Below are 27974 nucleotides of genomic sequence, written 5' to 3'. Positions count from 1 at the left end.
CTTTGTGGAGCATTTGTTGCACATTCTATACAATTCTATGATAGTGTAGACACCATAGGCACACAGCTGGATGTGATATTGTTAGCAGTGTTGAATAAAATGTCACAAAGGTAGGTTTGTTGTGGAATTTATTAGTTTGTGTGTCTACAGACAGAGTGCGAGTCATGTTGGGAAATAAATCAGGATCCATGGTGCAACTGAATGAGAAAATGATAAAGCTTTCAGTACCCAATTTGCACCGATTTACGGCTTGAAGTAACTGATCTCCAAAGTGACAGGGAATATAATGACAGTTTAGATTTCTTCAAACATTTCCCTCTGCTGCTCACAGGCCTACACTCAACAGTGCATGTTTGGTGAGAGTATGTGACGTAGAGGAACTATGGCTTAAGTTTAAAAGAGCAGTAGACCACACACTGGAGAGATATGTATCCAGTAAAACACTTTATGATGGAAGGGACACTTCATGATAACAATCACAAAGCAGAGGGCTATACACAGAGAGATGTCGAATGAAACTCATTTGACTATCAAGAGAGCAATGCGTGAAGCTTTCAGTGACTACCATAGCAGAATACTGTTTAAAGATCTTTCACAAAAACTAAACAAATTCTGGTCAAAGCAGTTAGTGGCACCAAAGTTAGTGTCCTGTCACTCACGGATGAGACAGGAACTGAAACTGAGGGTAGCAAAGCAAAATCAGAAATGCTGAACTCCATTTTCAAATGTTCCTTTACAAACGAAAATCCAATTTAATTCCTGTATGATTGAAAAGATGTGTGAAACATTAGTGTCAGCAGCACAGAGAGACAGCTGAAATCATTAAAACTGAACAAAGCTCCAGGGCCCGATGGAATCCCTGTCAAATTCTACACTGAATTTGCAGCTGAGTTAGCCCATCTTAACTATAACCTACCATAGGTTCCTCAAACAAAAAGCTGTGCCCAGCAGTTTGAAGAGTGCACAGATCACACCTGTCTACAAGAAGGGCATTTGTTATAGAACCTTAGAACACATTCAGAGCTCAAATGTAATGAGCTATCTTGACTAGAATGACCTAAAATGCCAACCAGCATGGGTTCTGAAATCACAGATCATGTTAAACCAAACACACACTTTTCTCAGACATAATGAAAGCTATGGACCAAGGCTGTCAAGTAGATGCAGTATTCCTCGACTCCCAACAAGCATCTGACTCGATACAACATCAACACTTATTATCAAAAGTATGGTCATATGGAGGTAGCAAGCAAAATTTGTGACTGGATCAAGAATGTTTTGGTAGGGAGGATGCAACAAGTTATTTTGGATAGAGATTTATGGACAGGTGAAGTAATTTCAGGAGTGCCCCAGGGTAGTGTGTTGGGAGTCTTGCCGTTCATGTTATATGTTAATGAGCTTGCACACCATGTTAACATGTAACCTCAGGCTTTTCATAGATGATGCAGTTATCTGTAATGAAGTACCGAGTGAAAGATGCTTTGCAAATTCCTGTCAGATCTTGATAAGATTTCAAAGTGGGCAAAGATTGGCAACTTCTTGTAAATTTTCAGAAATATAAAACTGTGCACTTCACACAAAATTAAAAAAAAAAAAGGTAGTATCCTGTGGCTGTAACATCAATGAGTCACAGCTGGAACAAGTCAACTTTTAAAACAACCTGGGTCTAACAATTTGTAGGAATATGAACAAGAATAATCACATAGTTTTATCCATATGCAAAGCAGGTGGCAGATCACGATTCACTGGTAGAATACTAGGCAATGCAACCTATTTACAAAGGAGACTGCATACAAAACACTTGGGCGACCCATCCTAGAATATTGCTGTAGTATGTGGGACCCATATCAAACAGGACTAACAAGAGATACTGAATGGATACAAAGAAGGGCAGCATGAATAGTCAGTGGTTTCTTCGCCTCGTGGGAGGGTGTCACGAAGATGCTGAAAGAACTGAACTGGCAGATGCTTGACGATAGACACAAACCATCGCATTAAAACATACTTAGAAAGTTTCTAGTACCAACTTTAAGTTATAAATCTAGAATACACTACAAATGTGTATGTATCGCTCCCGTAGGGACTGTGAAGACAATCAGACTAATTGCAGAATGTACAGAGGCATAAGCAATCATTCTTCCCATAATCAATACACGAGTGGAATAGGAGAAAGCCCTAATAATTGGTAAAATGGGATATATCCTCTGCAATACTTCCCAGTGATTTGTAGAGTATATACATAGATTGAGAGGCATTGGCTAGCTTCAGACCAGCATCTATTGCACTTTTTACCGTAGCATGCTGTTGTGTGACTATTTAGATGATATTTTAATTTTATTTTAGTACTATGGTACTGCAGGTCACCATTTTGAATTTGCTTTGATGGTACTAGTAAACAACATCACACTTTCTATTTCCATTTATTTGTAATGAAAAGCATATTTAATCTCTGAAACAAAATATGACATGACACTAGAGGGCCTGGCACAATAAATAATTCTGACAGCTTTTTTCCTGCAGTGTTGGTGATGTTTTTAAGTTTGCTTATGTTGTTGCAACCTGTTTTTCTATTGCATGGTTTAAACTTTATGAGAATAATGAAAAAATGCATCTTAACACATACACATCTTTACAGTGTTTACTAATCATGTTAATGACAAATATGTTTTTAGACTGCTCAAATACCTAATACAGTCCACATGCATTTTCAATCTCAAATTGTCCTGGATTAGGATTCCCAAGAATTCATCATGTTTTCCTTTTTTAGTATTTCCTATATATAATTCAATATTAAACTTTTAAAAAATCCATTATTGTAGTCTCTGTAGCTTTCATGAAATACCGGTCTACATCAATAGTCATATTTCTTTCATACAATAGACTTATTGCCTTCATACAATACTTACTCGATTTTGGAAAAACTGTATTTTATGCCATTTCTCTTCACTATTAATATGAAGTATGCTGTGCTGTTATTCTAAATCTGACAGAATAAATGTCAATAGCTTTCATCTGAAAGGAACACAGTTGAGAAATGAGCACTAGCGTACATCCATTATTGTCTGATGCTTCAGGATGCCAGTGCTTTTGGTACAGTCGCTACCAACATTACCGATCCCACAATAGCAATAACTACGCATACTGTGACACAACTGTGATAGCCATTACGTAAGATAGTGAAAGTCACGTTGAGCTGTTGGGCATCTAGTTTCAAAAATGTGTGATGAAGCAATTTTTTCTGAGTGTCTCCTGGTGAACTTCACTCAACCAGAACAAATCAGACAGAGGAACTTGAGTGAAGAGAGAGACCACATAAAAACTTACTAGAATATAAGTTGTTCACACTCTTCATGGTCACAGCCTGACTGGGAATTTCATTCTGTAACTGGCCAACATTTGCCGATGTTTGAACATTTCCGTGACTCTGAGTCTAATACTATATCTCTATGTTCTGTGATAAACTTCTTGGGGAAACCTTTTGATGATGCAGCTTTATCTGTGCTAGAGAAAGATTTAAATTTTGCACCAATTTGCAAGCATTTGCCATTGCTTAATTTTAATAGTCCTGTTGAACAGACTGTTTTCAAACTACCTCTTGATGTTTCAGAGGAGGCTAGGAGGGAGGCATATTGTGTGTTGACTGGGCACGTAGACCCAAAAGCAATAAAACAGCAGCTGACAGTGCTGCTTTACATTACTTTGAGTTGATCTGGATCCTGTGGACAAAGGTAATGCTACCATCATTTTGGACAAGCACAATTACATTCATAAGATGCAGTGTTTACCGTCTGATTCAGTGTATCGCAGGATTGGTACTGACCCCACGTAAAGTACTGAGAGGAAGACCAGCACCCTCTTAAAGAAAAGTTCCTTATCACAGGAGACTATCAAGAGTCTCTCTTATTGTGCTGTTCCCCCTAGGTGTATACAGCCTACCGGATGTTCACATGGAAGGGGTTCCTCCTCAGCTGACTGTAGCATTCGTGCTCTGACGTACTGTGTACCAGAACACCTTGCTACTCTGTTGAGCCCTGCAGTGTGAGTGTGAGCACCACATTAAGAACTTTGCATATTTCATATGTTGATTAGAGGGAATGGGTTTGAATGATATTCTGATCTGATGTAGTCTCCCTCTTCATTTTTGTTCCTCTGTCTGATTTGTTATGGTTGAATGAGGTTAGGTTTGATGCTGAATTAACAAACCTATTTTGACATGTGTTGACTTCCACTTACTTTTTATTCAATGACCAATACTATGAGCAGACAGATGGAGTTGCGATGGGAAGCCTGTTGTCACCTACTGTTGCCAACTTGTTTATGGAAGACTTTGAGGAATGTGCCTTGGAGTTGGTGGCTTTCAACCCTGCGAGTTTTTTCAGATATTTATATGATACTTTTGTTGTTTGACTCATGGCACTGAGAATTTGAGCAACTTTTTAGAACATCTCAATTCAATCCACACAAATACTTTTTTCATAATGCAGGTGGAAAAGGATGGCTGTCTTCTCTTCCTTGATATGTTGGTCATGAGGAATGTTGATGGTATGTTGGGACATGCCATTTGTAGGAAGCCTAATCACACTGACTTATCTGCAGGCTAATAGTTGTCACCAACCAGTTCAACAGGAAGGTCATATTTTGCTGAAATACGACGTAAAGTGTGTTTTCCGACCACCAGCTAAGATCAGGTTTCTTTTGGGTTCCATAAAGGATGATCCTGGTTTGTGTAAGGCGGGTTTCTACCGTATTCCCTGCAGTTGTGGCATGTCATATATTGGTCAGACTATCATAGCTTTGGAGGACCAGTGCACTGAGCATAAGCAGCACACACAAGCTTACAACAGCCAAGCAAAGACGCCATTGCAGAACATTGTCTTGGCACCAATCATCTTATGGACTATAACACCACGGAGATTATGGCATGTGCTTCCAGTTATTGGGAGTGAGTTATTAAGGAAGATGTTGAAATTAAATTAGCACATAACCTTATAAATAGAGATGGTCTTATTTGTTTAAATTTTGCATGGAATCTTGCTCTCGCCCCCTTGTAAACGTCATCTTTGGTTTGAGATGGTGCTAGTTTTTACGTCGTTTCTAGGTGTTATCTTTCTGTAGTTTCTCTGAAAACCAAGTTTTTAAATTCCCTTGTACAGCACTTACTTGCTGCAGTTACGCTTGAGAATGGCAAGGTGTGCTCGGCAGTTGTCGATGTCACCCACCTGCATTCCTGTCAGTTATTTGAATTTTTTAATGTTAGCTATGAAGAATGTGGTACGACAGTCATTTGTTGTCATTTGGAGAGAGAAGTTTGATCACAGGTCGCGCTTGAAGGGTGTGAGCACAGCGACTAGTGATGCCAGCTCAGCTAGACAGCAGGAAGGAAGACAGCGGCGAGGGAGTGGTCAGCGGCAGATCGCTCCATACGGATCTGTCAGTTTCAAATGGCTGGCAGTCACGTGACATCATGTGGGTTTACCCCGTTCCAGCACACTTCTTAAAGACAATGCTTTATCCACTTTGTGTTTGCATGTAATCAACATAAATTAGTACAACAACATACAATACGGCAAATGAAAGGAGTTGAGACTAGTCAGCTGACACATTGATATGATTTATATGAATTTTATATCAAAAGGTATTAAATAAACAAAGCTGCAGTATGTGAAATTTACTGAATAATTTATAACATTTGAACTTGTGCAGGTATAGTGCAGAGCGGGTGGTCATTTCAAAAGTTTCATCGAAATGCAATGACTGATATACTTGTCTAATTTGCAGCATTAATATTTCACTAGTAAAACACAAATTTTATTAATTTGTTGCTAATAATTAATTAAAATAAATAATATGAGACAGTACACAAACAGCAAGGCACTGTATGATAGCAGGTGTTGTTACACACATTTCAACATCATTAGTTTGTGATATTTGTAATTATTATGACATGTTGTCTTCGTTTATTAATAAATTTTTGCATAGTTTTGCCCACATCTGTTCAACCTTTGTATATATGTAAATTATGATCAGCGCGTCTGAAAGAGCACTTCAGATCCGTATGGAAAGTGGTACCTTATAAAGAACTGTAATGTTATTTAGTGGCACAAATTAACAAAAACTATTTTCACACTCCGCAAAGATAATGGCAAAACATTAAAACATTAATCTGGGGCAAACCATTGCAGCTACAAATTTGTGTAATATATGTTTTCTGATGAGAATTTGAGTGCACATATAATGGTGCAAACAGAATTAAGATTGCTCTTCTATGTAACAAGTTATGCAGAGAAGTGGTGATCAGTGGAAAGCAGCTGCGTGACATAGCTTGGGGAGTTTCGGATCGAAGGTATTTAAGCGGAGCGGACACAAAGGTCCAGGACAGAGTTCTGTGTGCCTTTGCTGACGTCGGACCTGTGTTGCTCAATGCGACACTTTGGTGATAATTTTTGGAGTGCTTGAAATTAGTCAAATCCCTCGTGTGTGAACAAAGGGAAGATAGAATTTTTGACGAAAAATCTGCATTTAGGATATTTTCAGTAGGGACTTGTGTTTTTCCAAGTGCTGTGTCTTTTAGTGATTGTTTTTGTACACAAATGGGACTTTTGCTGCAAAATTGTAGATGTGTGACTGTTTCTATTCAAGTGCTGTGTCACTTAGCTGCTGAAGCACTACTACGCGTGACTATTTTTGAGCATTCCAAACAACCTTTTTAGGATCCCAATGGGACTTAGTTTGTGATACAGTCAGGTTGGAATTTAATTATTTCCACCACATTTAAGTGACTGACTCAAACAGTGCCTCTGAACTTAACTGCGTTGAAACCAGTCAGGACTTTAAATATTTTGTGGCATCCGACACTCAGGAATTCGCAGTAGTGTCAAGTGAACTCTAAATCATCAGGATTAGGCTACGTTTTAGAGAAATGATCGATTTGCTGAATATCAATCAATGTTCTTCAGTATTCAACAACTTTTATTAAAATTTACAGTGTGTTCAGTATTGCTATTGAGGGGCTTCAGCAATAATTAAAATGGCACATAACTGTTTGGAAGTTACCACCAGTGAACTTAACACATGCATTCGATTTGTCGTTTGACTTTGGCCTCCTAAACTGTACCCTGGTTAACATTTGTACTTGTCAGTCAGCACACTGAGAGTATGTTATTTATGCATTTTAACAAGTGTTAAGCACACGTGTCTGGCAGTAGAAAGAGTAGGAGATCATCCCCGAGTTAGATGACAATAGCCAGCAAACAGAAGCATTTGCAGCCCCATTCCAGTCCACAAACCGTCGCAACAAGGACTTTGCCAAGAGCTTAGCTATATTTTCAAGTCTCGTTTGCTCGCCTATCGATTACCACTCAATGATTCCATTACACAGTGACCTGTTACCTTTACTTCTTTTAGGCAGTCATTACTTTTGTGTGTCACTTCTTTCGTACGAATGCTCGATATTTAACACATTTAGTACCAACAATGCATAAGGCAGGTGGAGTTCATGTCCTCCACTCTGCATAACATCCTCAGCAAGTAATCAGAGAAATGTTTGACAAATATTAAGTTGGTTGGTTGGTTGGTTGGTTGGTTGGGGAAGGAGACCAGACAGCGTGGTCATCGGTCTCATCGGATTAGGGAAGGAAGTCGGCCGTGCCCTTTCAGAGGAACCATCCCGGCATTTGCCTGGAATGATTTAGGGAAATCACGGAAAACCTAAATCAGGATGGCCGGACGCGGGATTGAACCGTCGTCCTCCCGAATGCGAGTCCAGTGTCTAACCACTGCGCCACCTCGCTCGGTGACAAATATTAAGTATCTTTGCAATTTGTCTACTTCAGTGTCAGATACTCATTGATCATGGCCTTAAAACTTTTACGTGCCAGCTAAAAGCATGCTGTGTCTCGATTGGGCAATTCTGACACTGCCCCAAGGAATGAGGGCACCTGTGGCTGCCCACAATTGCATTCTGGAGCAGGTGCAGATGGTGTAGGCTGTGACAGGGCGGTAAATAAAGAAATGTGGTTGAAGCGTTCACCCGAATGTGCATATACAAATGATGGTTACAAAATGTTATTGCAAATTTTGTGTCTCATGGAAGTCTCGGGGGATGATTTCCACACTTGGTGCATTAGTACACAGTTCCACACCCATGCATTAGCTATAGTTTTTGAATTAATATTCATGAGTACAGTTTATGCTAGGGAACAAAAATTAGGTGGTTATTATAGCAAAATCAGTTTTTCACGACACAGTTCAATCACTCTTTATTGGCATTGTCCTTTTCTTTCACACAACGAAATTAGCGCTGGTGAGACGGTTTACAGTTTTACTTTATTATTAAAGTGACTCCGAGCCCCCAATAGCAGTAATATATGCTGCTATATACGAAAATTACTGTATCAATTCGAATAATTCACACTCACACAAATACTCAAATACTTCCAGTTCACCAATTATATGATTGCACACTTGCACTATTAAACGATACTCTTTGTCAAAATAAATTGGTGAGAAAAAAATTTTTTCAAAGAACCACATGGGCCACCGTGGAGCTCGCTCGCCACCCACCCTCCAAAACAACTGACCAACAACTGACCCCTGGCCAAAATGGCCGCTCACTTATATAGGCTCGGGTGTCCACCCCCCCTGGTTATTTAAGTACCAATCTCACCAGTTAAGGTTACAAATTTTGATACATACATCCCTCGACAGAAATAAGTACACCATCGGAACCGTGCTAAAAGGTTCATCTTATTTACTATGTTACATTAATTTCTAGGATTATTGTGTCGCCCGTAAATCAAGGTTTAGTTTCTGCAAAATTTCACCACTTAGCGCAAATTTGTTTGTTGACATCTGTGCTGCAAAGTTTTAACAGAGAACTGCATACAGCACCGTTTTTAGATGTAATCTATAGTGATCTACACACTGCACTGCTCAAAATCTTCATAATTAATTAATTATGGGTGATAAATGTTAATAATAATTTGCAAACAATGAAAACTATTGCAAGTTAAGTGTATAGTATAACTTAACTAGTTTAAAATACGGGTGATGCCACCCAAAATATTATATAGTGCCGTTCTTTACCTCATGAATTTTCTATTGAATTTTATAAACAATTTTCCCTCAAACTTTGTTTATTGCCCTTTACAGGCTTAATTATTTATGAATCTTAACATATGACTACGGCACTCGATCTGCTATGATGAAACAGGTTTAATGAGTGCTCGCTCATCCCTGTAAGTTGTTATTTACTATTTTTATTAAACTTTCAGTATTCGTGATATTAACCAATTTTGAGGTTACTATAACTTTTGCGTCTCGTGACTTGAAATAAAGATCAATCTTTCAGAAGGTACATATTGCTGACCACAATCCACTGCTGCATTGCTCTTCATTGTAAGTTACATAGTTTTCGCGTAATGCGCAAAAAACCAAACAATGCCCCAAGCTACAGGCCACGTGGCTACCCGGCGGAGACAATCCCACCAACCATTGCAAATCTCGCACGGGCACGCCACGCGCTTCCGCGAATTGCGCACCATGTAGTGTGCTCACTCTCCACAAAGCAATCCTTGCATACTAGAAATATTCATCTAGTATCGGGGATTTGTACTGTCACAATACCCCCACTTGCTAATGCATGCACACAGTAAATGCAGTAAGGGGAAAAAAATGGTGACCAACCAGTCATGTTAAATTAGTCCTAGAATGTTAACAGTTTACTTGGCAATCTAGTCGGTGGTGGCATCACCCTAAACTAAGTAAAATTCCCTATGTATTTTGTGCCCCACAAAAAGAAATTTGTAACATATCTGTAAATAACCCCAATACAAAAAGTATCTATTTCCTTAACTATGATTCCAAATTCATGTCTTCAATGTGTGTGCGTGTGTATAGTACAACAGGCCTGGAAAAGCAAAACAAACACAACCAAATTTAACAAAATCACAATAATTTCGATATTATGCACACCACACTGTTTCCAACCAATCTATTCACTTTGGAACACATATCATTTATCAATTTGTTTCACAAGCACTATCACTTCTCACTACCTAAAATGTCTTCCAGGGATGCCCCCAGACTAGATGTACGGTCACAGCTCTCTACTCTCTACTGTGGCGCTATTTCCTGTCCTCCGACTAGCCAGTTTATGGAGCACTACCAGGGAACACACAAAATTCCCAATGAAAATCTCATGTACACAGAAGTTTCCCCGTTTACCATAGAGTGGTCCAGCCTCGACCCATTTTCATGCAATCCAGAGCTGACACAGCTAAGACAGAATTTCAGGGCAAACCATCACTAAGAAACAGGCTAGATCAACAGCTGGGTAGTTGTGCCCAACAATCTGTTCCCTACTAGATTAGAAATGCCCACATGTCACTGAGGCAGTACTGCTTGGCGACAAAGCCTCCATAATAAAAATGATACTGATAATGTGGCAGGAATCAAACAGACTTTAAATAATATCTGACTGTTGTCATGGCTTGACAGCAGAAACTAAAAAAAACTTTACTTGATTATTACAGACCATGAATTAAATTCCAGGGTTTGGCAATGTTTCCTAATAAAAAACTTAATCTACTTTTAAAAATCTCTATTAAAATTCACCTATACACTTTGTTAAAATATCCTCCATTCAGATCATCTAGCCCAGACTGAGATTACAAGCAGCAAAATGAACCAACTTTAATTTTACAATTGCCATGCTGTGTTGCTTACCCTAATATTCAGTCCACCAACTTGACCCCCACGCACCAAAGGAAGATTGGTGTGTGTACATACAGAACCCAGTGCAAAATATGTTCAAGTTAACAACTAAGGCCCCAAATTTCTCAAACAACATAAAACCTTGTGCTGGACCCCCATGCACCAAATATTAAGCAGATTATATATATGCTTATAATAGAATAATAGAAGGAAACATTCCACGTAGGAAAAATATACCTAAAAACAAAGATGATGTGACTTACCAAATGAAAGTGCTGGCAGGTCGACAGACACACAAACGAACACAAACATACACACAAAATTCAAGCTTTCGCAACAAACTGTTGCCTCATCAGGAAAGAGGGAAGGAGAGGGAAAGACGAAAGGATGTGGGTTTTAAGGGAGAGGGTAAGGAGTCATTCCAATCCCGGGAGCGAAAAGACTTGCCTTAGGGGGAAAAAGGGACGGGTATACACTCGCTGTGTCTGCTTGTGTCTGTATATGTGTGGATGGATATGTGTGTGTGTGCGCGCGCGCGCGCGCACAAGCGAATGTATACCCGTCCCTTTTTCCCCCTAAGGCAAGTCTTTCCGCTCCCGGGATTGGAATGATTCCTTACCCTCTCCCTTAAAACCCACATCCTTTCGTCTTTCCCTCTCCTTCCCTCTTTCCTGATGAGGCAACAGTTTGTTGCGAAAGCTTGAATTTTGTGTGTGTGTTTGTGTGTCTGTCGACCTGCCAGCACTTTCATTTGGTAAGTCACATCATCTTTGATTTTAGGTATATTTTTCCTACGTGGAATGTTTCCTTCTATTATAACTACACTCCTGGAAATGGAAAAAAAAACACATTGACACCGGTGTGTCAGACCCACCATACTTGCTCCGGACACTGCGAGAGGGCTGTACAAGCAATGATCACACGCACGGCACAGCGGACACACCAGGAACCGCGGTGTTGGCCGTCGAATGGCGCTAGCTGCGCAGCATTTGTGCACCGCCGCCGTCAGTGTCAGCCAGTTTGCCATGGCATACGGAGCTCCATCGCAGTCTTTAACACTGGTAGCATGCCGCGACAGCGTGGACGTGAACTGTATGTGCAGTTGACGGACTTTGAGCGAGGGCGTATAGTGGGCATGCGGGAGGCCGGGTGGACGTACCGCCGAATTGCTCAACACGTGGGGCGTGAGATCTCCACAGTACATCGATGTTGTTGCCAGTGGTCGGCGGAAGGTGCACGTGCCCGTCGACCTGGGACCGGACCGCAGCGACGCACGGATGCACGCCAAGACCGTAGGATCCTACGCAGTGCCGTAGGGGACCGCACCGCCACTTCCCAGCAAATTAGGGACACTGTTGCTCCTGGGGTATCGGCGAGGACCATTCGCAACCGTCTCCATGAAGCTGGGCTACGGTCCCGCACACTGTTAGGCCGTCTTCCGCTCACGCCCCAACATCGTGCAGCCCGCCTCCAGTGGTGTCGCGACAGGCGTGAATGGAGGGACGAATGGAGACGTGTCGTCTTCAGCGATAAGAGTCGCTTCTGCCTTGGTGCCAATGATGGTCGTATGCGTGTTTGGCGCCGTGCAGGTGAGCGCCACAATCAGGACTGCATACGACCGAGGCACACAGGGCCAACACCCGGCATCATGGTGTGGGGAGCGATCTCTTACACTGGCCGTACACCACTGGTGATCGTCGAGGGGACACTGAATAGTGCACGGTACATCCAAACCGTCATCAAACCCATTGTTCTACCATTCCTAGACCGGCAAGGGAACTTGCTGTTCCAACAGGACAATGCACGTCCGCATGTATCCCGTGCCACCCAACGTGCTCTAGAAGGTGTAAGTCAACTACCCTGGCCAGCAAGATCTCCGGATCTGTCCCCCATTGAGCATGTTTGGGACTGGATGAAGCGTTGTCTCACGCGGTCTGCACGCCCAGCACGAACGCTGGTCCAACTGAGGCGCCAGGTGGAAATGGCATGGCAAGCCGTTCCACAGGACTACATCCAGCATCTCTACGATCGTCTCCATGGGAGAATAGCAGCCTGCATTGCTGCGAAAGTTGGATATACACTGTACTAGTGCCGACATTGTGCATGTTTGTTGCCTGTGTCTATGTGCCTGTGGTTCTGTCAGTGTGATCATGTGATGTATCTGACCCCAGGAATGTGTCAATAAAGTTTCCCCTTCCTGGGACAATGAATTCACGGTGTTCTTATTTCAATTTCCAGGAGTGTATATAAACAGTTATTCAGACACAACAGTACATAATTTTTACTTCTCCAGAAATTCTTATTAGGGTCATGAGGCTTCACCCCGAGTATATATTCAAAATTTACCACTCTCCCAGGTCTCTCTGAGAACACATCTTCATTCTCTACCAGTGAATCATACAGTTCTCCCCTCTCACTTTCACCAATACCCTCTGTCTCATAGACCTTCCTTTTCATCTCCTCCTCAATCCATACTTCATCCAACATGCTCTGGGCCATGTGAAAGCTTGCCACTAAATCATCACCTGTTGCATTTACAAATTTTGTCTCCTTTATACATCACCCAACATTCAATTCCAATATCTGTCCCCCACAGTTAATGTTTGCTCCATATTTATTTAAAAAATCTGTACCCAGAACCATATTTATACTTAAATTTTGAATCACCAGGAATGGGCGACTAAACAACTCTCCACCAATGTTTACATCTGACACAGCCTCCTTCCTCACTGGCTTGCTGTAATTACCAGTAGCAATTTTTTTTTTTTTTTTAATTCCAACCCTTCTGACCGGGAATCCTACCATTTTGTCATTCCTGATATAATTGTAGACACCCTCTGTTATCCCACTGACTGTACTACCTGTGCCCACCAAGGCTTCTTAACTGACTTTACCTATCTGAACTTTAACTATTGGTTGCATCTTCCTAAAATTTTTCTGCTTGAGCTCTACTTCTGCTCAAAGATCCTCGTCCACTTCATTACCACAGTACTTTTCCGTAGTGCATACCTGCCCCCCCCCCCCCCCCCCCGCCCCCCCATTGAATGATTCTATTTCATTATCCCCTTCAAATATTATTTCAAAAGCATCTTTGTGTTGTTTATTTTCTAAGCCCAACCATCCTAATTTTCTGGCATAACTAAACTTCTCCTACTCCCGTAACTTTGGTCCCAACTTCTGTTTATTCTTAGAAAAATCCACCCAATCACTTGCATCAGAATCACATTCACCCTTCCCCATCCAACCTACTCATCCTCATACACTACTTAATTATTCACCTTTTTAACTTCATCTCCCTCGTCACACACTAATTTTCCACAATCTGTAACCCTGCCGTTACCCTCCACAGCACATCCTACCATTTCATTTATCAAATCCCCCTTAAACCATCAAATTCCTTATCCCTATCAAATATTTTCTTGAGTACATCATAATATGCCTCATCCTCAACATTTAACTGCTTTAAACTGTTCACATAATTGAATTTCCCTACTGTCCAATTTTCTGGAGTGTATTTTTGCAACCATTTGGCCTTGCTACCCAATCATTTAAGTTCAATTCAGATTCCCCCTTAGTTCTCCACTGTTCATCATTCTTAGTTTGCTGTTTAACCCCATGCATGTAAACACTAGCACAATTTGTTTCATCATGTTTCATGGATTCAGATAAAGCTTTCCCCACCAAAACATCACTTGTATTACCATCCTGCACATTACAAACACTTCCACCAGACATCTCAGAACTAGCCCCTCCTGGCTGCTCACAGCTAATCTCATAAATTTCACGATACACTCTGGTACATATTCATTTATCACTACATCAACAATAGGCACTATGGCCCCAAAATCATTACCATCATCTACAAAACCATTAGTTTCAGGCACCTTGGCCCTCTCAGAATTAACATTATCATCCACTGTATCCGCTTCCATTACACACAACTCAACAAATTTCTTACTATTACTTTCACACACACTTTGGTCATCACAACAGCCATCTATACCTTCAGACAGTGCCTTAGTCCGTGACATGTTGATGATGCTGACCAAACCAATACTATCTTTCTCAGAATTCACACCCCTGAACTCTTTACAAAAAACATTCTCAGCATTGATTTCTTCCATTTGGGCCTTTAAACCCCTACCATTCTTCCTCTTAAATGTTCTCCTTTTGCCATGCTCCATGCACCAGCTCCCCAATACATTTTCACCATTTAAAATGCCCTCCACACCACAAATTCTTTCCTCTCACTTACTTCTATAATTATTGTCATACCCCTTTTAGAATAACCACCCCTAGTCTGATTATAATTATTATCGTTCCATCTCTTGGCCCTATTGTTTGCAACTTGTCTTGTCCCAAAGTGGACCCCATGTGAGACAACTCTTAGTTTAAAGGATGCTGTCCCTGTTGTGTGCTGCTGTTCTGTCTCCCTCTACCAGGTCCATTTCCCTGCATTGGCCTTGGTTCATTTCCCGTATCACTGCCCCTAAAATCCCTTTGACTGTGGCTTTCTTCATTATATCTTCCCCCATTTCCTCTCCAATGTTCATTTATATTTCTGTCCCCATGATGGCTCTGATGATTATATTCCCAATTCATATTTCTTCTCTCCCCCAGATCCCTATGGTTATTCCCTGGATTGTTTCCCTTTGAGCCAGGCCTATAGCACATAGCCTGCTCCATCCTCTCAACAAATTCTAAAAACTTTGCCACCGAATCAGTGGGACAATGTATGAGTTCCCATTGTAACTCCTCAGGTAGTCTCCTCCTTAAAGTAGATATTTCTGTTAACACACCTAAAGGCTGATCCAGATGTACTAATTTATTCAACTCTTCCTGGCAAAATTCCCTCATGGTTTGTCTGCCTCCCCTGTACACAGGTCAATTCAAAAACTCATTTTGCAACCTACACTGCTTATTTTTACTCCAGTATTTGTCTAGACGCATTCGTTTGAATATTTCAAATGAAATGTACAGACCCTTAAATTTGTAAGCCCATGTCCGAGCTGAACCTCACAGCATTGTCTTTACAAATTTTACTTTTGCCTCATCTGACATCCTAGGCAGAAAACAGTCCTTGGAACTGGCCAAAAAATCCACAGCATGATATCCGTTTTCACCTGAAAATGTCTTTCCACTAGGTGCCAGCATTACTGGACACCCAGCATGACCCGAAAAGTTATACAGTTCTATCTGGGTAATTTTGTCATTTACCTTTGAGGTGACAGTTGCCACTTACTTTATGATATCATCAGCTGTGCTGTCTAATTTATTTATCAGCACAGCTTTTGTCTCATCATTGCTAGCCACTATTTTCGCATTCACTTCAGCCAAACAATGCCTTGTTGCCTCTTCTCTGTCATCACACACCTGCCTTCCCGAATCAATTTCGCCCCTCAGCTCCGCCTCAACCGCTTCAACCTTGGAATGCCAGCTCTCTCATATTTTTTTCTAATCTATTATCTAATTCAGTCACAATTTCTTGTTTCATTGACCCCAACTGACTATTTATTTCGCCCACATTAGTCTTCAGAGAAATTAATTCGGAATTTACTGAACTTAATTTAATTCCAAAATTAGTGTGTTGACCACTTAATTTATTATCCATATCAGTTTTAAATGAACCTATTTGGCTACTCATATTTTGGAGAAGAGCAGTTAATTCTTTAGACATTACAGGGATACCGATTTCCTCCGCTCTCCGAGGACTTTGTGGTTCACCACCACTCCCTGATGACCCACAATCATTAAGCAATTTTTTAATTTCGTGCTCAATTGTCCTGGCTAGCACAAGAATTGAAAACAAAAAAAATTGCGCCCGCTGTGATCGCTTATCTTTCTGGAGAGGCTGCATCGGTCTCAGCGTTGCTGAAGAGGCTGCATTGCGGAGCATAGTCATGGCCGCATGTTGCAAGTCCGCTAGACAGCCCATCGCCCGGTTGAGAATCGGCCGCACCCTCACTCTGCTGGCGCTGGCTCCAGGTCTGCTGGTACTCAGCTCGATCCGCGCTGCATGGCATTGTTGAACGGCAACAGTAGGCACTCACGCGATTAACCGAAACACACGTTTCGCGGAATGTTCATGCTTCGCCTAGTTCCCCTAGCCTTCAGGCCTAGTTGCCTAGCACACTAGTATCCTCGACGAGCCCCAATTGCGACGCGGTGGTAAATAAAGAAGTGTGGTTGAAGCATTCACCAGAATGTGCATATACAAATGTTGGTTAAAAAATGTTATTGCAAATTTTGGCTCTCACGAAAGTCTCAGAGAATGATTTCCACACTTGGTGCATTAGTACATTGTTCTGCACCCGCGCTTAGTTATAGTTTTTGAATTAATATTCACGAGTACAGTTTATGCTAGGGAATGAAAATTAGGCGATATTATAGCAAAATCAGTTTTTCACGACACAGTTCAATCGCTATTTATTGGCACTGTCTTTTTCTTTCACACAATGAAATTAGCACTGGTGAGACGGTTTACAGTTTTACTTTAACAATAATTTGACTCCGAGTTCCCAATAGCAATAATGTAGGCTTCTATAAACGAAAATTACTCTATCAATTCAAATAGAACCACAAGTCCCACTGTCCTCTTTGTACTAACAGTTTTTGCGTGAATTCATAGATCACCACATGTTCACGTACGACGGTGTATACCTCGTAATTCGCACTCACACAAATAATCGTAGCACTTCCATTTCACTAATTATATGCTTGCACACTTGCACTATTAAACAATACTCCTTGTCAAAATAAATCGGCGCGAAAAAGAATTCTCAAACAACCACATGGGCCACCCTCGAGTGGGGCTCACTCGCCACCCACCCTCCAAAACGAGTGACCAGCAACTGACCACTGGCCGCTGTCGCTATATTGACGGGCCTGCCTTGGCCCGAGGTGTAGGAGTTTAAGCGTGACTAAGCTATTCCTTCTCAATTCCTCGCTGTTAGGGATGTTTTTCTTTAGGTTTTGAATTGGCCTCTGGTTATCTGTAAAAGAAAGAATTATCTGCCAGATGCCTCCGGCGGCGGCTTCTTCTTCTTCTTCATCTTGGCTGAAACCAGATGTAAGCAGTAATGAAATCCTAAACTCAGATTGGAATGTATACCGCAGAGACAGGCTGGACAGTGAAGGGGGAGGCGTGTTTATAGCGATAAGAAGTGCAATAGTATCGAAGGAAATTGACGGAGATCCGAAATGTGAAATGATTTGGGTGAAGGTCACTGTTAAAACAGGCTCAGACATGGTAATTGGATGTGTCTATAGGCCCCCTGGCTCAGCAGCTGTTGTGGCTGAGCACCTGAAGGATAATTTGGAAAATATTTCGAGTAGATTTCCCCACCATGTTATAGTTCTGGGTGGAGATTTTAATTTACCGGATATAGACTGGGAGACTCAGACGTTCATAACGGGTGGCAGGGACAAAGAATCCAGTGAATTTTTTTTAAGTGCTTTATCTGAAAACTACCTTGAGCAATTAAACTGAGAACCGACTCGTGGCGATAACATATTAGACCTTCTGGTGACAAACAGACCCGAACTATTTGAAAAAGTTAACGCAGAACAGGGAATCAGCGATCATAAAGCGGTTACGGCATCGATGATTTCAGCCGTAAACAGGAATATTAAAAAGGGTAGGAAGATTTTTCTGTTTAGAAAAAGTGACAAAAAGCAGATTTCAGAGTACCTGTTGGCTCAACACAAAAGTTTTGTCTCAAGTACAGCTAGTGTTGAGGATCAGTGGACAAAGTTCAAAACCGTAGTACATAATGCGTTAGATGAGTATGTGCCAAGCAAGATCGTAAGAGATGGAAAAGAGTCACCGTGGTACAACAACCGAGTTAGAAAACTGCTGCGGAAGCAAAGGGAACTTCACAGCAAACATAAACATAGCCAAAGCCTTGCAGACAAACAAAAATTACGCGAAGCGAAATGTAGTGTGAGGATGGCTATGCGAGAGGCGTTCAATGAATTCGAAAGTAAAGTTCTATGTACTGACTTGGCAGAAAATCCTAAGAAATTTTGGTCTTATGTCAAAGCAGTAGGTGGATCGAAACAAAATGTCCAGACACTCTGTGACCAAAATAGTACTGAAACAGAGGATGACAGACTAAAGGCCGAAATACTAAATGTCTTTTTCCAAAGTTGTTTCACAGAGGAAGATTGCACTGCAGTTCCTTCTCTAGATTGTCGCACAGATGACAAAATGGTAGATATCGAAATAGACGACAGAGGGATAGAGAAACAATTAAAATCGCTCAAAAGAGGAAAGGCCTCTGGACCTGATGGGATACCAGTTCAATTTTACACAGAGTACGCGAAGGAACTTGCCCCCCTTCTTGCAGTGGTGTACCGTAGGTCTCTAGAAGAGCGTAGCGTTCCAAAGGATTGGAAAAGGGCACAGGTCATCCCAGTTTTCAAGAAGGGACGTCGAACAGATGTGCAGAACTATAGACCTATATCTCTAACATCGATCAGTTGTAGAATTTTGTAACACGTATTATGTTTGAGTATAATGACTTTTCTGGAGACTAGAAATCTACTCTGTAGGAATCAGCATGGGTTTCGAAAAAGACGGTCATGTAAAACCCAGCTCGCGCTATTCATACACAAGACTCAGAGGGCCATAGACACGGGTTCACAGGTAGATGCCGTGTTTCTTGACTTCTGCAAGGCGTTCGATACATTTCCCTACAGTCGTTTAATGAACAAAGTAAGAGCATATGGACTATCAGACCAATTGTGAGATTGGATTGAGGAGTTCCTAGATAACAGGATGCAGCACGTCATTCCAATGGAGAGAAGTCTTCCGAAGTAAGAGTGATTTCAGGTGTGCCGCAGGGGAGTGTCATAGGACCGTTGCTATTCACAATATACATAAATGACCTGGTGGATGACATCGGAAGTTCACTGAGGCTTTTTGCAGATGATGCTGTGGTGTATCGAGAGGTTGTAACAATGGAAAATTGTACTGAAATGCAGGAGGATCTGCAGCGAATTGACACATGGTGCAGGAAATGGCAACTGAATCACAATGTAGACAAGTGTAATGTGCTGCGAATACACAGAAAAATAGATCCTTTATCATTTAGCTACAAAATAGCAGGTCAGCAACTGGAAGCAGTTAATGCCATAAATTATCTGGGAGTACGCATTAGGAGTGATTTAAAATGGAATGATCATATACAGTTGATCGTCGGTAAAGCAGATGCCAGACTGAGATTCATTGGAAGAATCCTAAGGAAATGCAATCCGAAAACAAAGGAAGTAGGTTACAGTACGCTTGTTCGCCCACTGCTTGAATACTGCTCAGCAGTGTGTGATCCGTACCAGATAGGGTTGATAGAAGATATAGAGAAGATCCAACGGAGAGCAGCGCGCTTCGTTACAGGATCATTTAGTAATCGTGAAAGCGTTATGGAGGTTATAGATAAACTCCAGTGGAAGACTCTGCAGGAGAGACGCTCAGTAGCTCGGTACGGGCTTTTGTCAAAGTTTCGAGAACATACCTTCACCGAAGAGTCAAGCAGTATATTGCTCCCTCCTATGTATATCTCGCAAAGAGACCATGAGGATAAAATCAGAGAGATTAGAGCTCACACAGAGGCATACCGACAATCCTTCTTTCCACGAACAATACGAGACTGAAATAGAAGGGAGAACAGATAGAGGTACTCAAAGTACCCTCCGCCACACACCGTCAGGTGGCTTGCGGAGTATGGATGTAGATGTAGATGTAGATCTCACTCTGTTTCCATGGGCATCTCCTCTGTCGTCCGCATTTCTGCAGAGACAGGAGAGACGGCTGCTTCCAAGGGGACCGTGTCCTTGTTGTCAGCGGTTGTCCCCCGACTCCATGACCACCTCCCTAGCAACCTGCGTTGCCGCGTCGGCCAGGGAGGCAGTCATTTGTGTTGCCTCGTCTACCCCCATACTGGTGGGAGTCAGTGTCACATCCGGTGTCGTGCAACACGTGAGGTAAAGGGCGACCTCAGTTGTGTCATCTCCCGCCACGTCTCGTCTAGTTCCGCTCTCAGGGCCGCCCTCTCCTCCGCCGTGGCGGATTTGAGCGTGGTGATTGCATTCTCGTTTGCTTCCTGCAGTGCTTGGCGGAAAGCGACCTTGACGTCTTTGTGGCGTAGCCCACTTCCCCTACTTGAGTAGGAGGGCGGGGTGTCCACCTTTTCTTCTTGCGGGGCCACCTCTTCGTGTGTGGTGGCCCCTTTCCGCTGCTTCCACGTCTTCAAATAGCCGCAGCTGTGCGAATTTGCGGCGTGCGAGCCGCCGCAATTTACGCACGTTTCTGCGGTACTTCTCGGTTTGTTGCAGTTTCGTGTGTCGTGCGGTTTCCCACACTTAACACACGCAACCGCACCGTCGCATTCCCTGGCTGTGTGTCCCAAGTTTTGACACTTATTGCACTGTAATTGTGCCACAGGCTTCTGCTTCTTCTTGTTGCCGCAACCGTTGCTCCCGACTACGTTTAGCAGGAGCTCAACAGCAGCAGCAATCTTGCCTCTTCCTCCATTCCTACATCCCGGCATGGCATTGGGCTAGTGGCATTGGCATGCGCGAACGACAGTAATGAAGTGAGCCACAGTGAGTCAAGCAGTGGAGTGGCTGACCCCTGGCCAAGGTGGTCGCTCAGTTATATAGGCTCAGATGTCCACCCCCCTGGTTATTTAAGTACCAATCTCACCAGTTAAGGTTACAAATTAATATACATAAATCCCTCGACAGAAATAAGTACACCATCAGAACCGCGCTAAAAGGTTCATCTTATTTACTATGTTACATTAATTTCTAGGATTATTGTGTCGCCCGTAAATCAAGGTTAGTTTTTGCAAAATTTCACCACTTAGCGCAAATTTGTTTGTTGACATCTGTGCTGCAAAGTTTTAACACAGAACTGCATATAGCACTGTTTTTAGATGTAATCTATAGTGATCTACACACTGCACTGCTCAAAATCTTCATAATTAATTAATTATGGGTGATAAATGTTAATAATAATTTGCAAACAATGAAACCTATTGCAAGTTAAGTGTATAGTATAACTTAACTAGTTTAAAATACGGGTGATGCCACCCAAAATATTATATAGTGCCGTTCTTTACCTCATGAATTTTCTATTGACTTTTATAAACAATTTTCCCTCAAACTTTGTTTATTGCCCTTTACGGGCTTAATTATTTATGAATCTTAACATATGACTACGGCACTCGATCTGCTATGATGAAACATTTTTAATGAGTACTCGCTCATCCCTGTAAGTTGTTATTTACCATTTTTATTAATCTTTCAGTATTCGTGATATTAACCAATTTTGAGGTTACTATAACTTTTGCGTCTCGTGACTTGAAATAAAGATCAATCTTTCAGAAGGTGCATATTGCTGACCACAATCCACTGCTGCATCGCTCTTCATCGTAAGTTACATAGTTTTTGCGTAATGCGCAAAAAAAAAAAAAAAAAAAACAATGCCCCAAGCTACAGGCCATGTGGCCGCCCGGTGGAGACCATCCCACCAACCATTGCAAATCTCGCGCGGGCACGCCACACGCTTCCACGAATCGCGCACCATGTAGTGTGCTCGCTCTCCACAAAGCAATCCTTGCATACTAGAAATATTCATCTAGTAACGGGGGTTTGTACTGTCACAAGGCTACCCACCAGACAGTAGTATTGCATGCATTAAGTGCACAAACAATCTGGTCAGCCATCCCTGCCTAAAGCGCACACCCGCATGCGTGCGATTGTGGAGACTACAACCCAGCAGTGAGACTACTCACATCTTTCTTACTCTAGACTCATTTTTTCCTTTGTTATTATGATAAAACACAAACTGTCAGACAAGCAGCCGGCTCTACCATTTGAACACATTCTACTACACTGAGATGAAGGGTCCAGTGCTGTTTGAAGCAGTTGAGGGACTGTACTGAAACTCAATGCAAGAAATTTTTTCCTAAACATTAATGGTCTATTTTGATTTAAACCCATTTTGTATACATAACCTGTCTAACAAATTCTGAATATGCAATGCATATCATGTCAAGTGGCTTAATAAGCTGACTGCTTTGGTTTTTCCTTCTTTTTTTATTTGCAGCTGTATCTTGTTGACGTAACAAAGATGTGATGCAGAATTGAAAATTAAAGATTACAATTGGAAATTATCGCAGACTTACATGTATGCGTCTTGCTTCTTCAGAAAACCATTCAATAAATGAATTACCATATAACACTTCATTTAGAGCTTCTTTCAATGGCTTTCCTGACTCTGCTGTAATAATCTTGGCTAGTTCTTCTTTATTGTTATCAACAACTTGGTACCATTTTCGAAGGAGGGAAGACCTTTCCTAAAGACAGAAAACACTTTTTATAACACCAGATTATTATTATTATTATTATTATTATTATTATTATTTCTTTCCTTTCTCAGACGTTATGTCTGGTTAAAAATGGAAAGTGACATGGACCTTGATCAAGCGTGACTTCCTTTTAACTGTACAGTGTATGTTACATTGCAGTTAGGAACTTTCGGGTAATTGAACATGTATCAATAATTACAGATTTCTGTAGTTGTATATATACGTTTGGATGTAGCTGTATTGCGTTGATGTACTGGTGGATATTGTGTGGTATGACACCTGTAGTTGATAGTATAATTGGTATAATGTCAACTTTATCCTGATGCCACATGTCCTTTACTTCCTCATTCAGTTGGATGTATTTTTCAATTTTTTCTCCTGTTATCTTCTGTATATTTCTTGTATTGGGTATGGATGTTTCGATTAGTTGTGTTAATTTCTTCCTTTTTATTGGTGAGTATGATGTAAGGTTTGTTATGTGGTGGTGTTTTATCTGTTATAATGGTTCTGTTCCAGTATAATTTGTATTCATCATTCTCCAGTATATTTTGTGGTGCACACTTGTATGTGGGAACGTGTGCTTTTATTAGTTTATGTTGTATGGCAAGTTGTTGATGTATTAGTTTTGCTTCATTGTCCTGTCTTCTGATGTATTCTGTATTTGCTAGTATTGTACATCTGTTTGTGATGTGATCTACTGTTTCTACTTCTTGTTTGCAAAGTCTGCATTTATCTGTTGTGGTATTGGGATCTTTAATAATATGCTTGCTGTAATATCTGGTGTTTATTGTTTGATCCTTTATTGCAATCATGAATGCTTCCATCTCACTGTATATATTGCCTTTTCTTAGCCATGTGTTGAATGCGTCTTTATCAATGTGTGGCTGTGTTGATGATACGGGTGCTTGCCATGTAATGTTTTCTTCTTCCAATTTACTTTCTTCGTATCTGTTGATGTTATGTGATCTAAATGGTTGTAGAAGTGGTTATGAAATTGCAATGGTATAGCCGATGTATTCATATGTGTGATTGCTTTGTGTATATTGCTAGTTTCTGATTGTTCTATAAAGAATTTTCTTAAATTGTCTACCTGTCCATAATGTAGGTTTTTTCTGTAGATAAATCCCCTTCCTCCTTCCTTTCTGCTTAATGTGAATCTTTCTGTTGCTGAATGTATGCGATGTAATCTATATTTGTGGCATTGTTATTGTGTAAGTGTATTGAGTGCTTCTAGGTCTGTGTTACTCCATTTCACTACTCCAAATGAGTAGGTCAATATTGGTATAGCGTAAGTATTTATAGCTTTTGTCTTGTTTCTTGCTGTCAATTCTGTTTTCAATATTTTTGTTAGTCTTTGTCTATATTTTTCTTTTAGTTCTTCTTTGATCTTTGTATTATCTATTCCTATTTTTTGTCTGTATCCTAGATATTTATAGGCATCTGTTTCTTCCATCGCTTCTATGCCATCGCTGTGGTTATCCAATATGTAATCATCTTGTTTAGTGTGTTTTCCCTTGACTACGCTATTTTTCTTACATTTGTCTGTACCAAAAGCCATGTTTATATCAATGCTGAATACTTCTGTTATCTTTAGTAATTGGTTGAGTTGTTGAATTGTTGCTGCCAGTAGTTTTAGATCATCCATGTATAGCAAATGTGTGATTTTGTGTTGGTATGTTCCAGTAATATTGTATCCATAATTTGTATTATTTAGCATGTTGGATAGTGGGTTCAGAGCAAGGCAGAACCAGGAAGGACTTAATGAGTCTCCTTGGTATATTCCACGCTTAATCTGTATTGGCTGTGATGTGATATTATTTGAATTTGTTTGGATATTAAGTGTGGTTTTCCAATTTTTCATTACTATGTTTAGGAACTGTATCAATTTAGGATCTACTTTGTATATTTCCAACATTTGTAATAACCGTGAGTGGGGTACACTATCAAAAGCTTTTTGGTAATCAATGTATGCATAGCGTAGCGACCTTTGTTTAGTTTTAGCTTGATATGTCACCTCTGCATCTATTATCAGTTGCTCTTTACATCCTCGTGCTCCTTTGCAACAGCCTTTTTGTTCTTCATTTATAATTTTGTTCTGTGTTGTATGTGTCATTAATTTCTGTGTAATGACTGAAGTTAATATTTTGTATATTGCTGGTAGGCATGTTATGGGGCGATATTTAGCTCGGTTTGCTGTGTCTGCTTGATCTTTAGGTTTCAGATAAGTTATTCCATGTGTAAGTGTATCAGGGAATGTGTATGGGTCTGCAATGTAACTGTTAAATAATTTAGTTAAATGTGAATGTGTTGAGGTGAACTACTTTAGCCAGAAATTTGCTATTTTATCTTTTCCAGGGTCTTTCCAATTGTGAGTAGAATTAATTGCTTGAGTGACTTCATGCTGCAAAATTATCACTTCAGGCATTTGTGGTATCATCTTGTATGTGTGTGTTACTGCTTGTATCCACCGTGCATGCCTGTTATGCTGTACCGGGTTTGACCATATGTTGCTCCAGAAGTGTTCCATGTCTGTTATGTTTGGTGGATTGTCTATTTTAATGTGTGTGTTATCTATTGTCTGGTAAAATTTCTTTTGGTTTGTGTTGAATGTTTGGTTTTGTTTCCTTCTATTTTCACTTTTTTTTGTATCTTCTAAGTCATTTGGCCAATGCCTGTAATTTCTGCTTCTTTTCATCTAATTGCTCTATCGCTTCTTGTTGTGAGATTTTACTTAACCTTTTTCGTTTTTTGTCTGACATTTCATTTCTTATAAATTGTGTTAGCTGTCCGATGTCTTTTCTCAGTTTTTCTATTCTGGTCTGTAGCCTGTGTTGCCATGCTGGTTTTGTGGGTTTCTTCTGTGTGTTGGTTGGTTCTGATCTCTGCCTAGTGTGTATATTTCGTGTAGTGAGTGCTCCTATATAAACCAGTAGTTTCAACTCTTCCATAGTTGTATTTTCATTTATTTTGTTGTGTATGATTGTGTTGATAGTTGTTATTGTCATTTTGCCTTGTGGGTTATTTGGTGGCCTACGCAAGAATGGTCTAATGTCTGTATTTGTGTCTTTGTATTCTATATATGTCAGTTGAAATTTTTCTTCTATATCTAACGTGTGTCACTTTGTGTTCTATTTGTGCTTGTTCTGGTGGCTGTCTTAAGATTTCGTTTTCCTCTGATTGTTTAATTGATGCGTGTGGTTCTTTGTTTGTTTGCTCTGGGATGTTTGAGTCCATTACTGTGTTTTCTTCTTCTTCTGACTGCACATAATTTTGTGCCAGTATTTGTTGTACTTTTTGTTTGATGTTTTCTAATTCTGACTGGGGTATCCTGTTATTTTTGATTATTACACGGATCTGATCAGCTAGTCATTGTTCTGTTAAAAATTTTAATTCTGGATATCTGATAATAAATGTTGTGTATACTTGTGATCTGTATCCAGTTGTGTCGGTTCCTAAGTTTGTTGCTTGTTAATAACAGAACATGAGGTGTCGGTTAACTTCATCTGACCATCTCATCCTCTGTCTTTGTTTTCCTTCTAAAGTGGTTGCAGGAAGCATATCCTGCAAAACACCTCTATTTGGATTTAAATCATTTTCCGTGTGACTAGCAGTGTCGTTACCATTGTGGACGGGCATAGGGTTCAAGCGTCGTCCCCGACCATGACAGCGCTTGTCCAAGGTTTGATTAGTTCTGTCCTGCACCAACTAATCACACTAAAAGGGGGGTTAGCCCTATTAGTGGTTTTTTCTTTTCGTCACCTTTTACAACTGGCAGAACATACCGGAGGCCTATTCTTTTCCCGGGCCTACACGGGTTTTATTATTATTATTCTTTCTTTCTTTTCTCAGACGTTATGTCTGGTCAAAAATGGAAAGTGACGTGGACCTTGATCAAGCGTGACTTCCTTTTAACTGTACACTATATGTTATATTGCATTTAGGAACTTTCGGGTGATTGAACATGTATCAATAATTACGGATTTCTGTAGTTGTATATATACGTTTGAATGTAGCTGTATTGCATTGACGTACTGGTGGATATTGTGTGGTATGACTCCTGTAGTTGATAGTATAATTGGTATAATGTCAACTTTATCCTGATGCCACATGTCCTTGACTTCCTCAGCCAGTTGGATGTATTTTTCAATTTTTTCTCCTGTTTTCTTTTGTATATTTGTTGTATTGGGTATGGATATTTCGATTAGTTGTGTTAATTTCTTCTTTTTATTAGTGAGTATGATGTCAGGTTTGTTATGTGGTGGTGTTTTATCTGTTATAATGGTTCTGTTCCAGTATAATAATAATAATTATTGTTATTACCATTACTATTACTATTATTTAAGAAAATAAAGAGGGAGGGAAACCATTTTAAACAAAATGACTATTGATGAAAGACTCAGTTTCTCATCCAGGAATCAGGGTTGAAATTCAGTATTATATCCATATTAATTCAGAAATCTGACAGCTTTTCATCAGCAGTATACACCATGGAAGTCTACATTCACAGACACAGACTGAATACTGGCTGGAATGATGACTGATCCTGATTAAAACTGCGTTTAAGTAAGCTATAAAGTTTGGAATATGTCTCTCTAAGTAACACTATTTCCTACAAACTAGGATCCAGCTACATATAATAAGGTACTAGTATCCAATGACAGATTGCGCCACTTACAAATAGTGAAATTTTTAAAGACAAGTGTAGGTGAAGGGCAGGTGGCAAAATTTTAGTCATCAAATAGCAGATAGAGATTATATTTTTGAAAGAGCACATAAAAACAGAATCCAGTTCTGTGACCAATTTTTGCTTACTTGTGTAGTTCAGCTACAAAAACCTGAAAGACATCATAAAATAGCTCTTTCTCTCTCATAAAACTGGAGTGAATGTTC

General features: G+C 40.5%; 1 protein-coding gene across 2 annotated transcripts in view; it reads right to left on the bottom strand.

The window, feature by feature from the left end:
• Positions 1–27974, bottom strand: part of LOC126183640 (succinate-semialdehyde dehydrogenase, mitochondrial) — a 213604-nt gene that overhangs the window by 126562 nt on the left and 59068 nt on the right. For both annotated transcript variants that reach the window (XM_049925779.1, XM_049925780.1), the window contains exon 3: positions 22902–23072. In XM_049925779.1, the coding sequence (XP_049781736.1) occupies positions 22902–23072 (171 nt within the window). The remainder of the gene's footprint in view (positions 1–22901; positions 23073–27974) is intronic.

The sequence above is a fragment of the Schistocerca cancellata genome, chromosome 4 (assembly GCF_023864275.1).
Source record: "Schistocerca cancellata isolate TAMUIC-IGC-003103 chromosome 4, iqSchCanc2.1, whole genome shotgun sequence".
Classification (NCBI taxonomy): Eukaryota; Metazoa; Arthropoda; class Insecta; order Orthoptera; family Acrididae; genus Schistocerca; species Schistocerca cancellata.
Note: the sequence above shows the minus strand (reverse complement) of the source record. Positions and strands in the feature narration are given on the sequence as shown.